Below are 16,918 nucleotides of genomic sequence, written 5' to 3' on the forward strand. Positions count from 1 at the left end.
TTGCTCATAGAATCTTTCAATATTGCAACTCAAGGCTTATATTTTTCTTCAGTTCTTTCAGCTTGAGAAATGCTGAGCATGTTCTTCCCTTTTGGTTTTCTAACTCCAGGTCTTTGCACATTTCATTATATTAATTGGCTTTGTCTGCTCGAGCTACTCTTTGAAATCATCTGTTCAGCTCTTTTATCTTGTCATTTCTTCCATTTGCTTTAGCTGCTCTTCGTTCAAGGGCAAGTTTCAGAGTCTCTTCTGACATCCATTTTGGTCTTTTCTTTCTTTCTCGTATTTTTAATAACTTCTTGCTTTCGTCATGTATGAGGCTCTTGATGTCATCCCACAATTCTTCTGGTTTTTGGTTATTGGTGTTTAATGCATCAAATCTATTCTTTAGATGGTCTCTGAATTCAGGAGCGATATGTTTAAGGTCATATTTTGGCTCTTGTGGACTTTTTTTAATTGTCTTCAACTGCAAGTTGAACTTGCATATGAACAGTTGATGGTCTGTTCCACAATCAGCCTCTGGCCTTGTTTTGGCTGAAGTTATTGAGCTTTTCCATCTCTTTTTGCCACAGATGTAGTCAGTGTGATTCCTGTGTACTCCATGTGGTGAAGTCCACATGTATAGCTGCCGTTTGTGTTGTTGAAAAAAGGTATTTGTAATGAATAATTTATTGGTCTTGCAAAATTCTAGTATGCGATCTCCAGTGTTATTTCTGTCACCAAAGCCAAATTTTCCAACTACCAGTGCTGCTTCTTTGTTTCCAACTTGTGCATTCCAATCACCAGTGATGAGCAGCACATCTTGATTGCATGTTTGGTCAATTTCAGACTGCAGAAATTGATAAAAATCTTCAATTTCCTCATCTTTGGCTTTGGTGGTTGGTGCGTAAATTTGAATAATAGTAATATCAATAGGTCTTCCTTGTAGGCATATGGATATTATCCTATCACTGTGCAAAAACATCAAGGAGGCCACATGTTCTGACCTCCTAGAACCCCACAAGAGGAAGGCAGAATCACCAACAATAGCCCAAGGCCTATTACTGCAAAGCCGGACATGCTGCCTCCCTCCAGCCCTTTCACCAACCGTTCCTCCCAAAGCACCCACCACCTCTCTCCTGGGTTTGATAATTCGCTGCAGTGGCCACACAGAACTCACGGATTATGGGGTTTATTAGGGAAGCAGCAGGCTACAACTCAAGTGCAGGAAGAACGCTCAGTCTCTCTCCCAACCCACCGTCCCTCAGCCAACAGTCTCTCACAGTCTCTTTCCCAGCAGTGCTGGTCCCTCGGTGTCTCACTCAGCGATGCGTGTCTCTTGCGTCTCTCTCCCAGCAGCACGTGTCTCTTCCAGTAGCACGTGTCTCTTTCAGCAGCACGTCTTCTTCAACCAGCAGTCAGAGAGAGTTCTGCCTCTAGGAGGCCTCCTTTTGAGCCCGGCAGGGTGGTCAAACTAGCCAATCATAGCATCAGAACTCTAAGCACCTGAGAGAGAGTGGGCACCTCCCAGAACATTGTTTTGTGCCACTCCCAACAGAAATACTCCAGGTGGACACCTTCAGCAATTAGGAGCTGCTCAGTTGCTCATAGCAAATTCCACCTTGGAGGTTACAAAGACTTGTGGGTAGAAAAGCCACACTAAGTAATTTACTACACTGCACACTGACAGCATTGTACTTCAGGCAGATCTTGAAACATCCTTTGTGATGCTGAATGCCACGCCATTCTTCAATTTGTCATTCCCGGCATAGTAGATCACATGGTTGTCTGATTCAAAATGCCCCAAACCCGTCCATTTCAGCTCACTAATGCCTAGGATATCAATCTTTATGCATTCCATTTCATTTTTGACAACTTCCAATTTTCCTACATTCATACTTCGTACATTCCATGTTCCAGTTATTAATGGTTGTTTGCAGCTATTTCTCCTCAATTTGAGTCATGCCATGTCAGCACATGGAGGTCCTGAAAGACTTAACTTTATCCATATCATTAAGGTTGGTTCTCCTCTGATGAGGCAGCTCTTTCCCAGCCCTGTTTTGAGTGCCTTCCAACCCAAGGGACTCATCTTCCTGCACTGTGTCAGACAATGTTTCCGAGCTATTCATAAAGTTGTGCAGTAATGTATCAGACAATGTTTCTCTGCTATTCATAAGGTTTTCCCTGGCCAGTTTTTGAGAAGTAGATGGCTTCCTCCTTCTTGCTAGTCTGACTTAGTCCATAAGTTGCATTAAAACCTGTACACCATGTGCAACTCTGCTGGTGTCTGAAACACCAGTGGCACAGCCTCAAGCCTCACAGCAATGTACAAGCCCCACAGGATGACAACTGACTGACCAGTTTGTCTCCCTTAGCTGTTGGAAACCTCTGTGCCCTCCCCTTACCTAATTCATACCTAGAACCTGCCACTTGGTGGTCCCTGGCTGCTCCCTCCCTTTCCTGTTTCTAGGGGGTTGGGTCCTAGCCTTGCCTCCCTCCACTTTACCTGGATATCCTGCCACTCCTGAGGTCCCCACCCTCTCTCGCTCCCTCCTTTTCCTGGCTCTAGGGGGCTTAGGCCTAGTCCTGCCTCCTGCCCCTTTTTACCTGGATATCCTGCTGCTCTGCAGGTCCCCCGTCTCTCCTGCTCCCTTCCTTTCCTGGCGCTAGCGGGCTTGGGGCCTAGCCATGCCTCCCGCTCCTTTTTAGGTGGATATCCTGCCACTCTGGAGGTCCTCAGCCTCTCCTGCTCCCTCCCTTTCCTGCCTCTAAGGGGCTAGATTGCCTATTCTAGATTGTTCATATAAATAGGATCAGGACTTATTTATCCTTTTGACTGAGTAATATTCTGTTGTATGCATTTTGTTTATCCATGCGTGTATTGTTGGACACTTGGGTTGTTTCCATCTCTGGCTATTGTGAATAATGCTGCAAAGAACATAAGGTTTTCATGAGTCAGAATGGACTCAATGACAGTGGGTTTGGTGAGTGGGTAACATTTATGTAATCATTTGTTTGAGTCCCTGATTTTAAGAATTTGAGGTAAATACCTAGGAGTGGTATTGAGAGTCAACTTCTTTTAGGACAAGCAAGCAGCATAGTACTGCATTTGAGAACAAACTCTGTAGCTACAAAATAGAAAATGAAAGGTCTGGGACAACCCTGTAGAAGTGGGACCAGTTAAGGGACTAATGCTACGGTACAGGTGTGAGGTGATGCAATAAGGTAGAGGCCGAGCAGATGGAGGAAATGATTTGAGATTTGAAACATTATCAGGATAAAATCTGTAGGTTTTGTGGCCATATGAAAGAGATGAGTGAGAGAAAGGACTAGGGTGACATTTAGGCTTCTTGTTTGTCTGGTTAAGGATGGTAGGAGGATGATCAAGATGGGGATGAGGAAGTTCAAGTTAATATTTTAGGTATGTTAAATTGGGAGCTTGAGGGATATTGGAGTGGTGATATCTTGGTGAGAGCAGGGATTTGGGAATCGTCAGTGCACAGACAGTGGGAATAGCAGTGCCTGTAGGTAAGATTGCTCATGAAAAGTCTGGAGTAAGAAGAGGACATTGGTGTCAGTACTCAGTGGAACAACTAGACTTGGGAGTAGTAGAGGCTGAGAAGGATTTGAGGAATGGAATCATAATTAGGAAGGAATGGGAAAAAGGAGTTTTAAGATGGATTGAATGTGTGTGTCTATCAGCAAGTCTGCTGGGGCTGCATAGTGTTTGAGAACACAGAACCCTATTAAATTCACATTGGTACTTATTCATTGCAGGTGGCAGACGTTAATTGGTGGACTTTTGCTTCATGTGTCATGGAAACTGGGCTGGGTGGAAATCAACCACAATTCAAGGTATATCAAACTCTTCCCTGCATGATTCATGATTTGTACTCTGCTTGTTTTTATGTTACTTATTTATTATTTATAGTGTTATATTGGAAAATATGAATGTTTGAGCTATTTGCTCTGTTAATTCTCTTCTCCGTTCATTCTCACTACTTGAGTTTCAAGTAGTGTTTTCCTGGTTAATAATGCTGGGTTAATATAACATATAATATTAAAATTAACTAAGATATGTAATTTATTGTGTCATATTAATTTGGCTTTGTTTTAGAATATAGGATCACTATGAATGAGTTATTAAAAGAGTTTTAAAATTTTTTTGTACGTTTTTATTTTGAAAGTACTTCTGACTTCCAGAAAAGTTTGCATAGGACAAAGAACTCCCATGCCTATATTCAGATTCCCCAGTTATTGTTTTACCACATTCCCTCTATCATTTTATCTTGATATATACGTGTATTATTTTGTTCTGAAATATTTGAGAGTACGTTGCAGAGAAGATGCCTTTTTAAATATTTTAGTGTTTATTTCCTATGAGCAAGAACAGTCTCTGTTATTACAGTACAATTATCAAAATCAGGAAATTCACATTGACACATTAATGTTATTTCATCTACAGACCATATTCCTATTTTGCCAATTGTCTCAATAATATCCTTTTTAGCTCTCCCTAGAAAATTCTAGTCTGGGATCCAACCCATTTGCACAATATATTAGTTGTTATGATTCTATTAGAATAGTTTTAAAATAATTCTCAAAGGTCATGATATTTTCATCCAAGATGATCCTTAGAATTGGTTATCCATTCCTGCCCATCGTAAATAAATCCTTCTGCTTCTTTGAGAACATCATGCCTAACTTGAAATGATGCACAATTAAGTTAAGGTTTATATGAATAAGGCGAACATTCTAAAGAAATGATCAGGCCAAGTTATTTACCATGAGGTCCAAATTATGCTGCCCAACTCCTCTATTAATATGATTAACTGGTTAATTGCTAAGTTACCCCTTTGCTTAGGATTCATACATGTCCATTGTGAATACTAATAACTTTGGCTTCTCCTGAAAATATAAAATGGGAGGGCAAAAAATTAGTTGTTGTTGTTGTTGTTGTTGTTATGTGCCATCGAGTCAAACCTGACTCATAGCGACCCCTCCTTGGGTTTCCAAGGCAGTATCATTACGGAAGTAGAATTGCCCAACCTTCCTTCCGAGGAGTGGCTGGTGGGTTTGAACCGCCAGCCTTCTGGTTAGCAAGCAGGAAGAGGTTTTAGGAAGGAGTGGCCCTGAAGATACAGGTGTGGGTTGATTACCTGACCATGTTATATCATAATTCATGTTCTGAAAGTGCTAGTGTTTCATACAAGATGCTTAATTGATCCAAAAGTCATAATTGTATGTATTTATGGTATAATGTCCTCAACTTGATAAAATAAACACAGTTTTTTTTAAATTGGCTATTTTTTTTTTAAACTTGTTATTGTGATTTGGGTGAAAGTTTACAGAGCAAGTTTAACTTTTCATTCAACAATTCATATATGTTTTGTTTCATGACATTAATTGCAATCCTCATAATATAACAGCCCTATTCCTACTTCCTGTCTGTGTTTATCATTTCCATTCATTGTGCTTTCTTATTACTTCCTGCCTTCTGAGCTTTATCCCTGGGTTCTGTGTAGTAAATTACATAGTGTGGCTTTCTTTGCCATAAGTCCTTGTAAACTCTGTGGTGGAATTTGCTGCGAGCAACTGAGTAGCTCCTGATTGTTAAAGTTATCTACCTGGGGTATTTCTGTTGGGAGCAACATGAAGTAATTTTCTGGAAAGTTCCCTCTCTCTCAGGTGTGTAGAACTCTGATGTTGGAATTGGTTGGTTTGGGCCACTCTGCCAGGCTTGAAAGGAGCCCTCCTGCAGGCAAAAGGAGTCTCTCACTGCTGGCTAAGAGATGCGAGAGACACCCATTGCTGATAGAGAGATGGCAAAAGACATGTACTGCTGAGAGAGAGCTCGAGAGACCTTGAGAGACACACACTGCTGAGAGAGACTGAGAGAGACTGTCAACTGAGAGACAGCAGGCTGAGAGAGACTGAGAGTGTTCCTGAACTTGAATTGTAGTCTCTTGCTCCCCTAATAAACCTCATAATCTGTGAGTTCTGTGTGGCTACTGCAGTGAATTATCGAACCCAGCAGAGAGGTGGTGGGTGTTGCAGGAGCAACGGTTGGTATCAGGGTTGGTGAAAGGGCTGGAGGGAGGCAGCATGTCTGGCCTTGTAGGAATAGGCCTTGGGCTACTGATGGTGATTCTGTCTTCCTCTTGTGGGGTTAGAGGAGGTCAGAAGATGTGGCCTCCTTACCCCTTTGGCACTGGGTAAATGTTGCCCTTTCGATCTTCTGTGGTTGGTTGTTGTATGGGTGTGTATCTCCTTGATGTTTTTGTTGACTGTATAGGCCTATCTGTCTTTTGGCTGAAAGTAGAGCCACAGGGGTGAGTTTGGTTCCAGACTTGAAGGTTGTCTAAGGACCATAGTCTTGAGGATTCTGCCAGTCCCTATCAGACTTGGTCTTTTTTTTTTTCACTTTGAGTTTTGTTCCACATTTTTTCCTACTCTGTCCAGTACCTTCTATTGTGATCCCTTTCAGAGGGGTTGGCATTGGTAGCTGAGAACCATCTAGTTCTTCTGGTCTCAAGGTCATGGAGGCTGGGGTTCGTGTGGTCCATTAGTCCTAATTGTTTCCATACATTTTTTATTTGCTTCACTTTTTTTTTGCTCTAGATGGAGGGAGACCAATAATAGCACCTTAGATGGCAAAATAAAGATATTTTGGCGGTTTTATATGTGATAATAAGTGTAGATGTCACTTTATACTCTGTTGTTGTGGTGCATATTTCTGTGAGTACTAGGGCTTCATTTATACAAAAAGGAGCCCTGCATTCACTAGGCCTGTGATAGTTCCAGTATTTAGTTAAATCATGAAGCACTCTGACTCCAAATGATTGAACTTAGTCCTCCACAGGAAATGGAGGTTGAACTAGGATGAGGGAATAGGCTGTCTTATTTTGGGTTGGAGTCCACTGGCTCTGATCAATATGGGTCTCCCACTCTTAGAGTGTATTCACTTTGTAATTATAATTTCTGATGTAAATTATTCACTGATTAAAATTTACCTTTCTCATGTTTCCTCCCATTCTTTATACTTCTGTTGACTTTTTGTTTGTTTTGGTACGGATCAGTAGAATTGGGTGAAGTGAGAAGTAAAATGATGAATCTCTGGAAAAAGTGTTTTCTTCTGTAGACGTTTGGGACCCACTAGACATTGTTGTCTCTTGAGCTCTTTTGATGCTAGATTCTGCCTATCTCAGAAGATTGATGATCACATCTCTGTCAGTACCCTTGCTAAACTTTCTAGAGTTCTTTTCACCTCCATCTCCTGGACTTCCCTGGATGGTTTCATAGCCACACACATCATGTCAGCTCATATAAGCATCTTGTCACAGATGCCAGTGTCTGGGTTTTTTGTATATCTTGGGGTTAAAAACTATTGTACAGCTCAGAATTTCTAGTTGCCATGGACCCTTGGCAAAGAGATGTAACCAGATGACAGCAGCAAGGCCCCCAACCAGTGTTCTTTCGTGTGAGCCCAGGCTGGATTTGTGTTTGCCCAGTCTGCTGTTTCCTTCTGAGCTTGGCTTTTTGATTATGTTATTAGGGAACTGAAATATAGCTACTCTGTGTACTTGTACAGAGATAGCAGAGGTTTGACTCTGCTAAACATTTAAACAACAGCAGGAAGATAGTCTGAAGGCTGTGGAGACGTGGTTATTATGATGGGGCTGGAGGATGGGTCTCATATAGCATATGCCACAGAGAATGTGTTTAGACTGCTTTTATAATCTGGAGCATGGCAGGATCACAAATTCCCTCTCAAACTAGTCACAATTTGGCAACACACTTGCTATGTTGCACAGAGGCCATATATGCCGTGCCTGTCATTCTCTGGCCACGTCATATGACTCCACAAAAGTGATCCGAATGAGTCATTGTTTGCCGGGTTATTGGTTGTTTCTACCCAATATTGGACAGTGCCCTTGAAACCTTCTGTCTTGGGAAAGATAGCACTATTTCTCAGCCACAAGTTTGTTAATTATATGGCAGCTACTGCTGTGACCAAGCCATTGCAGAATGGTAGAGGTGAGTTTTCTAGCAGATGTCGAAGTCCTTTGCTCAAGTCTTCAAGTGTTTCCAAAATGTGATCCTAAAAGAACATTGTGACCTATTTTATCTGACTGGGTGTTGCTTGGCATAGTGGTTAAAGCATTTGTCTGCTAAACAAAAGGTTGGCAGCTCAAATCCATTAGTTGCTCTGTGGAAGAAAGATAACGCAATTTGTTTCCATAAGGATTTGCAGCCTTAGAAACCATATTGGGTGTTTCTGCTCTGTCCTAAAGGGTTGCTGTGGGTCAGAATCGACTCAATTGCAGTGGGATTTTTGGTGTAGGTGTCACCCACACAGTGCGACCGTGGTGCTCTTTATTGGATTCTCTGAAGACACTCATGAGGCTTCAGTCCTGCACTTCCTGTATTGCCAAGCTACATGTTTACACGCAAACATGTTGGAAGCAATTTTTAAGCTACTTGCTACTTTTTGTCCGTTATAAATAAGGTAGCAAAATTTTAAATCTCAAAAAATGTTTTTAATTATAATTTGTTTTTAATTTTTTTATATAGAGTTTATTTTTTAGAGCAGTTTCAGGTTTATAGAAAAATCATTCAGAAAGTACAGAGGGTTCCCATATATACACTGTTGTGCCCGTTTCCTTCGCACACTGTTTCTCTGATTACTAGCATCTTTTAGCATTTCAGTGGTATGTTTGTTACAACTGATGAACTGATACTGATACATTCTTATCAACTAAAGCGTATAGTTTACTTCAGGGTTCACTCTGCATGTTGTACAGCCCTATGGGTTTTGATAAATGCATAATGTCATGTGTCTACCATTGCAGTATCACAAGGAATAGTTTCACACCCCTAAAAATGCCCTGTGCTCCATTTATTTGTCACTCCCCCTTTTACCGCTCCTTAGCTGTCAAGTTTTTTGCTTTTTTTCTCTTAAATTTTATTTATTTATTTTTGTTGAGAATATGCACAGCAAAACATATACCAATTCAACAATTTCTACATGTACAATTTAGTGACACTTCTTTGAGTTGTGCAAGCATTCTAACCCTCCTTTTCTTAGTTGTTCCTCTCTTGTTAATGTAAACTAATTGCCCCCTAAGATTTTGATCTAATCTTTAAGTTGCTGTTGTCAGTTTGATCCCATACAGAAAGAAGATAATGCTCAAAGCAGACCTATTTTAATAGTTAAGCTAAACTACTTTTGTTGTTGTTGTTATGTGCCATCAACTCGGACCAGACTCATAGCGACCCCTCCTTGGGTTTCCGAGGCAGTATCACTACGGAAGTAGGTTGCCCCATCTTCCTTCTGAGGAGTGGCTGATGGGTTTGAACTGCCAGCCTTCTGGTTAGCAGTCAAAGCTAAACTACTACAGGGGTATTTTTGATTTAAGGTTTAAAGATTGTTAGGGCAGTAGTTTCAGGGGTTCATCCACCCTCCATAGCTCCAGAAAGTCTAGAGTCTATGAGAATTTGAGATTCTATTCTACATTTCCCCCCTTTTCGTCAGGATTCTTCCTTGGAATTTGTGATCAAAATATGCAGTAATGGTAGCCAGGTACTATCTAGCTCTGTTCACATGGCAAAAGAAGCAGTTGTCCGTAGAGTCAATTAGCTACACATTCCATATTTTCTTCCCATTCCTGACTCTTTCTTCTGATGTTCCAGGTGAATAGAGACTAATTGTGCTTTGGATGCCCTCTTGCAAGTTTTTAAGACTCTAGGCACTGTGAAATGAAGTAGAAGATAGAACAAAAGCACTAAATATGTTATTAGGCCAGTTAACTTGCATGTCCCATGAAACTGTGACCTTAAATCTCCAAACCCCAAGGAACCAAATTCCATGAGGTGTTTTGTTATATATAAGCAGCCTCAGCAGCTACTCTTTTTGTTGTCTATCTCACAACTTTTGCCAGTTCAGTTTTTTACAAGTGTATGGCTTATTGACAGCAATTACAATAACTGGCTATGCAACCCTACCCTTAATCATTGCAATTTTTCCATTACTGTTAACTCCTTCTTTCCCTCCTCCCTCCTGCCCCTGCTAACCACTAATAAACATTGGTCTCTATACCCCAAAAATTAAACCTACGGCCATAGAATTGATTTCACCTCATACTGATCCTTTAGGACAGAGAACTGCCTCCATAGAGTTTCTAAGGCTGCAAATCTTTATGGAAGCAGACTACCTCATCTTTCTCCCTTGGAGCAGCTGGTGGGTTTGCACTGCTGACCTTTTAATTAGCAGCTGAATGGGTTAACCACTGTGTCACCAGAGCTCTGTTTGGTCTCTACATATGGTGAAATCATATGGTTTTTATCCTCTTGTGATTGGCTTTTTTCACTCAGCATAGTGCCTTCAAACTCCATCCATGCTGTAGCATGTATAAAACTTCTTTTCTCCTACTGGATGAATAGTATTCCATTGTATGTATGTATTATTTTGTTTATCCATTTATTTGTTGATGGGCATTTAGGTTGTTTCTACTTTTGGCTGTTGTTTGTGAGTAGTGCTGCAGTGAACATTGGTGTACAAAATTCTGTTTGAGTTTCTGCTTCAAGTCTTTTGGGTGTAGAACTACTGGATTATATGGTAGTTCTATTTTTAGTTTTTGAGGAACTGCCACACTGTTTTCCACAATGGCTATACCATATTCATTCCCATCAGTAATGAATAAGAGTTCCAATTTCCCTACATCCTTACCAAAATTTGTTATTTTCTAGGTTGTTGCTTTAATTTATTTTGTAGTCTTAGCCATCCTAGTGGGAGTGAAATGCTATCTCATTATGGTTCTGATTTGTATCTCTCTGATGGCTAATGACACTGAGCAGTTTTTCATGTGTTTGGTAGCCATTTGAATGTTCTCTTTGATGAAATGTCTGTTCAAGTCCTTTGCCCATTTTATGGTTAGATTGCCTTTATGTTATTAAGTGTTGAAGTTATATATATATATATATATTTTAGTTATTAGATTCTTATCAGATATATAGTTTCCAAAGATACTGCCCTAGTCAGTATTTTGTCTTTGCACTTTTTTTTGGTAAAGTCTTTTAATGAACAAAAGTGTTTAATTTTTTTGAGGTCTCATATATTTATTTTGTCTTTTGTTGTTTGTGCTTTCATTATTATATTATAATTATTGTTATTATATTAGATAATCCATTATTGAAAGCTAAGCCTGACAGTGTTGCCCCTGCTTATTCCTCTAAGAATTTTGTGGTTTTAGTATGCTTTAGATGCTTAATCCATTTTGAACTTGTTTTGTGTATGGTGTGAAGTGTGGATCCTGTTTCATTTTTTTGCATGTGGAAATCCAGTTTTCCTTCCACCATTTATTGAAGACACTTCTTTCCTCATCTAATGGGCTTAGCACCTTTGTTAAAAATTAGTGTGGGTTTATTTCTGGACTCTTAATTCTATTCCATTGAGCTATGTGTCTATTGTTATAGCAGTAACAGGCAGTTTTGATTACTGTAGCTCTATGTGTGTGTACACATACACACACATACATACACACACATACATACATACATACATACACACACATACCACTGCCATTGAGTCAGTTCTGACTCAGAGAGACCCCATCGGGTTTCCGAGGCAGTAAATCTTTATGGAAGTAGATTGCTCTGTCTTCCTTCCCAAGAATGACTGGTGGGTATGAACTGCTAACCTTCTGGTTAGCAGTCAAGTGTCTTAGGCACTGTATCACCAGAACTCCTGATTGTAGCTATATAGTATGTTTTAAAATCAGGAAGTATGAGTCCTCCTACTTTGTTCTTCTCTTGCAACATTGTGCTAACTATTCTGGGCCTCTTGCCATTCCACGTAAAGTTGAGATTCTTTCTTCTTCTTCTTTTTTTTTTTTGAGATTATACTTTTTAAAGATTGATTATTTATGTGTTTTTAAGTGAGTGAGTCCAGCTTCATGAAAGTCACTGATGATGGAATTCCCCAAAGATGTTTTAATGTGTTGTTAAGTCATTTTAAGTGACTCCTATAGTTTTATGAAATGTCATCTTTGCTCACAGGGAGAAGTTAGGGCTCAAATTTGTGTTTTTTTGCTATCTTTCCCTGGTGCTTTCTCTCCATAGGAATGCTTTAAGAACGCATGTAGAAATTACTTTTTTGGGGTAACGAAACTAACTTTGAAAACATTCTCCGGAAACCTTATTGAGACCCACGGAAGGGACATAATCTGAATGAAGTCTGGTTGGTATTGGTGTGGTGATTGTAGTACTTTCTGGGAGCAGATCCACAAGGGCAAGGATGGTTTTTTTTTTTTTTTTTTCCTGACCTTGGATTATTTCATCTGAGTGAATCAAAAATAGGACAGTAATGCCATGAGTCAATCTTTATTACTTCACGCAGCCATGCCTGGGAGATTGCTGACTTCCTATTCTGCTAACAGAGTACACCTCAGATAGCCATCATGCTGTGTTTACAAGCTGTGTCTGTTTTCTTTGTAAGGTTCTGTCAACAGTGTTAAATCTAACCCTCCCAGATCCGAGACCAAAGACTTTTTGTCTTCTGTGTTGGGTCATGGACTATAGACTGGCAAGGTTCTTGTGCTGGAATTTTCTTCTTTCTCATATTTACCAGAAATGAAATATGTGTCCCTTCTTTTTGTCGTGCTTCACTTATTATTCAGGGACCCAAGAGACTCATATCTCTTTTTTTTTTTTTTACCTGTATTTATTTATTTTACCATGACTTCTCCTCTATTCTACATGCTATACCTGCAGGCAGTCTCCTAACGGCTCACTCAGGTATGCTTTCAGCCTTGGGCATCACAGGGCAGTGAGGTGTGTGAGGTGGTGATGGAGGGAGGCACCTTCTCTGAGGGAGATGCAAACTGTGGCAGCCACTAAAGCTATAGCAGGGTTGAGGCAAGAGTTGCTGGGGGAAAGGCAGTAGGGGGTCTTTAAACGTGACAGTATTGAGACCTGAGAGGGACCTGGGTTTCTTTGAGACTCCTGTTGACCTTCAGGTATTGTCAAAAATCTTAGTGAAGGTGACAAGATTTGCATTTCAGCATAATCTGGGATTACTCATTCAGAAGTGGGAAGAAGCAGCGATTCTGCATTTTGAGAGAGGTGGGAAGAACTAGTTATGAAAGTGCCCTGGAAAAAAGGGAATTTCACAGAAATCACATGTTAACACTATCCTTCGTATGTAGCTGGGATGCTGCTATGTATGTGAAGCTTTAGGTACTGCAGCTAGTAAGATGCAGAAGTTGGGACCCAAGCTTCCTTATTCTAAATCATGTAAAGAGCCTGAGAGTAAATATTTTAGACTTTATGGGCCATGCAGTCTTTGTTGCAACTACTTCTCTCTGCCTCTGTAGTGCAGAATCAGCCATGGACAACATATACATGGGTGAGCATTTCTGTTTCCAGTCAGGGCTTCAAATCATAACTTTTCCCTTTCCAGTTATCATTCTGGTTCACCTAAATTTTAAAATTTTATTCCATTCCAGTTTTCTCTTTGTTAACCATGATGAACTCCTTTGAACCTCTTCAAACCTGTTTTTCACTCTCCGATCTCAGTTTTATATCCTCCAGTGGATAACCTGGAACAATTTTATCAAGAAATTTGGCTACCAAATTTGTTACTTATATTGCAGGTAACACTGGTTGGGCAATCCTACTTCCGTAGTGATACCGCCTCGGAAATCCAAGGAGGGGTCGCTATGAGTTGGGGCCGACTCGACGGCACATAACAACAACAACAACAACAATAACTGCATTTTTATATTAACTCAAATCTGGTTCATCCCAAGATTTTGGAATTAATTTTGCAAGTAGTTGTATTAAACTGTTCCTTTGTACACATTCATTAATAATTAAATCTAAAGTGACAATGCTATTTAACTTTTAATCACTATTTCCAAATATTTCAATACAAAGAAAACCATAATGCAAAATATATTGTTTTAAAATTATATATTTTAAAACAATATATTATTTTATTATTAATTGAATGTAATAATTATTAATTAATTAAAATTATATGTTAAAAATACACTAGAATTCACTGCAGCACTGAGTCACCTTAAAAATAGTATTGTGTTAAAAAAAACTCTTAACATACTGTATAAATATTACATTGAAGATTTGAAATACTTTTTTAGTAGGAAATTCTCAATTTAATACTGTAAAATACATGGAAAGCAAACAATTTTGATGTAGGTAACTGCTAACACTTAATAGTCAAGTAAAATTGATTAGAATTTATTCATAAAATACTAGAAATACGAAGTGTGCTATGTTCTACCTAATGCGTCAATACATAAAAGCAAAGCACAATAAAATACTTAATACTTGAGTATTTACCCCAGTGCTAAGCTGAAGAATTGTGATAATATTACATAAAATAAACATTTTATTACAAATATTGTTTTCATTCATATGTAATGGTACAGCTCATTAAGAGAACACCATTGTAATAAACATAATTATACCTAATTAAAAGAACATCCTGTAATATTTTTCCATTTAAGCTTTCCCCGTTGTCTCACAAGATGATGTTTCAAACCTGAGAAAGCTCTCTCAACATTGAGCTGAGTAGCTGATGCACAGAAACTACCATAGCTATTTCTTATAACTACAGATATTATGAATGGTTTTCCTCCAAAAATTCAAGAATATATTTTTCTCTCAACCCTTCATACACCATTAAGGTTGTTAATAAAAAAAAAAAAAAAAATTAGCAGTACATACAGTCATTTGGGAGCTCTGGTAGCATAGTGGCTAAGGCACTTGACTGCTAACCAGAAGGCTGGCGGTTCAAACCCACCAGCCAGTCCTCGGAAGGAAGATGGGGCAATCTACTTCCGTAGTGATACCACCTCAGAAACCCAAGGAGGGGTCGCTGTGAGTCGGGTCCGACTTGATGGCACATAACAACAACAACAACAACACAGTCATTTGGTCTCAATTTAACTTCTCTTCTTTCATTCTGATAAATAAGTCTATGTCATCAACATCATCATTTGAGATGAGAGGATTTTCTGAATTGCTTTCCTGTTACACTTCCAGTATTGCTCTTTTGCAGATTTTCTATTATTTCTCAAATGCTTTTTAAATTTAATGTGACCTTTACCTTAAGTTCAGAACTGATTAGAATTTGATAATTGAGGATCTAGATAAACTAATATGCTGTCATTTTAAATGATAACTTTTCCCCTGATATTAAATTTTTCAATCAGTGTATTTCCAAAGGTATTATTAAGAATTCTTCATTTTAGCTTAGTTTCCACCGACAGGCCAAAAACTTCATTTATGGTTAATTGTTCACTCTGTAACCTTACCATAACTTTCTTGAAAGATTTTAAAGTTTCCCAAATTAATTTGACATATGCCCTTTTTTAAATGAGAAAAATAGTATTTCATATTATTCTCAGCTAATGCATCACAGAGATTTTTACATCCTCGTAAGTTTTCTAACATGGTCTTATTGGGCAATCCAGTATAGGTTTCTTTAAATTATTTTCCAAAAACTTGATAGACAATGTAGGAATATGAAGTATTCAAATGAGTTCATGACATTCCCCTATAAAGTCTTCCAGTTTAGTATCCTTTATTGCATCTTTAATAACCATTTGAAGTGTGTGTGCAGCACACTTTATACCAGTCAATCTTTTTTTATAAACCTTGTTGTCATCACCTCCCTGCAGTGGTTAATGTCTGCAAGTCAGAGTGTGCAAAGTCAGAGTCTTCAAAATTGTTGTTTTGCCCTGCCATTTGTCATTCAAGTTCCCTATCGTTTCAGAGCAAATCAATAAATTTAATAATTTTAAAGCCATTATCTAATAATAAATATGTTGTAGGTCAATGTTGCACTTCTCTAAAATTTCATGCAGTTTTTTTTAATGTATAGATTTGTGTGTCTTTTGATTCTTTTGCTCTCAGTGTCACCAGATCGATTTTACTGTCTTGTGGGAACTGAGCATTAATTTCTACAATTGAGTGGCAATATCTGCTTTCAAAGAGAATATTCATTTTTCTAGATTACTACTAACTTTGGAGTTAAGTTTTAAGGACAAGTGAGGTACCATTTGTCTAATATTTTCTGAGTTGAATGAAAAATTGTGACCAATTGAAGCAATCATTAGATTTGGAAGTTTGTGGAATCCTGAAAATTCAGTTAACTCAAACGAACAACTTTTAACAGTAGCGATTCAATACATATATCAACAATTGTTTATCTGATGTTACCTTAAGGCACTCTGGAAGGACAAACTCATCTAATGTTTTTTGTTGCTTATCCAGAGCGCTCTGACACTTAATTTAGTCTCCTTTGTCTTCTTGTTTTGTCCTACATTGAATTCATCTGTGTGGTAACGCCTCCCTAAATTCTCTATATGGTCTCTGGTCATATTTGTGTTGCAAATTTTACATGTGCTTTTATTTTCGATCTTTTCATACTTGGACATGAATTTTTCTCTAGTTTTCATTGCAAACTAGAATTCAAGGGATAAGAAATAATATTTGGGAGCTCTGGTAGCGTAGTGCTAAGGCACTTGACTGCTAACCAGAAGGCTGGCAGTTCAAACCCACCAGCCATTCTGCAAGAGAAAGATGAGGCAGTCTTCTTTAAAGATTTACAGCCTTGGAAACCTTGAGGGGGCAGTTGCACACTGTCCTATAGAGTCACTATGAATCGGAACCACTCAATGGCAGTGAGATTTTTTTTTTCGGTAGATATTACATTATAGTAAAACAAGGCTTAGATTTTAATAATGTAAAGAGAATAGACTGCATAGATACATTTGTAGAAATGAGTTAGAACCAGTTCATATTAAAATGCATTTAGCTTATTTGGTAATAACATATCTGACAAGGGACTTATCTCTAGAATTTATAGAACACTCCAACACCTCAATAACAAAAAGACAAACAATCCAATTAA

At 38.7% G+C, this 16,918-nt stretch overlaps 1 protein-coding gene across 1 annotated transcript in view; it reads left to right on the top strand.

Annotated features, from left to right (window-relative positions):
* TMEM241 (transmembrane protein 241) overlaps window positions 1–16,918 on the top strand; it is a 187,628-nt gene that overhangs the window by 12,668 nt on the left and 158,042 nt on the right. The window contains exon 3 of the mRNA XM_007935613.1: window positions 3,757–3,834. Within this exon, the coding sequence (XP_007933804.1) occupies window positions 3,757–3,834 (78 nt within the window). The remainder of the gene's footprint in view (window positions 1–3,756; window positions 3,835–16,918) is intronic.

This window comes from Orycteropus afer, unplaced genomic scaffold (genome assembly GCF_000298275.1).
Source record: "Orycteropus afer afer isolate SDZICR_OR568_19922 unplaced genomic scaffold, OryAfe1.0 scaffold00030, whole genome shotgun sequence".
Lineage (NCBI taxonomy): Eukaryota > Metazoa > Chordata > Mammalia > Tubulidentata > Orycteropodidae > Orycteropus > Orycteropus afer.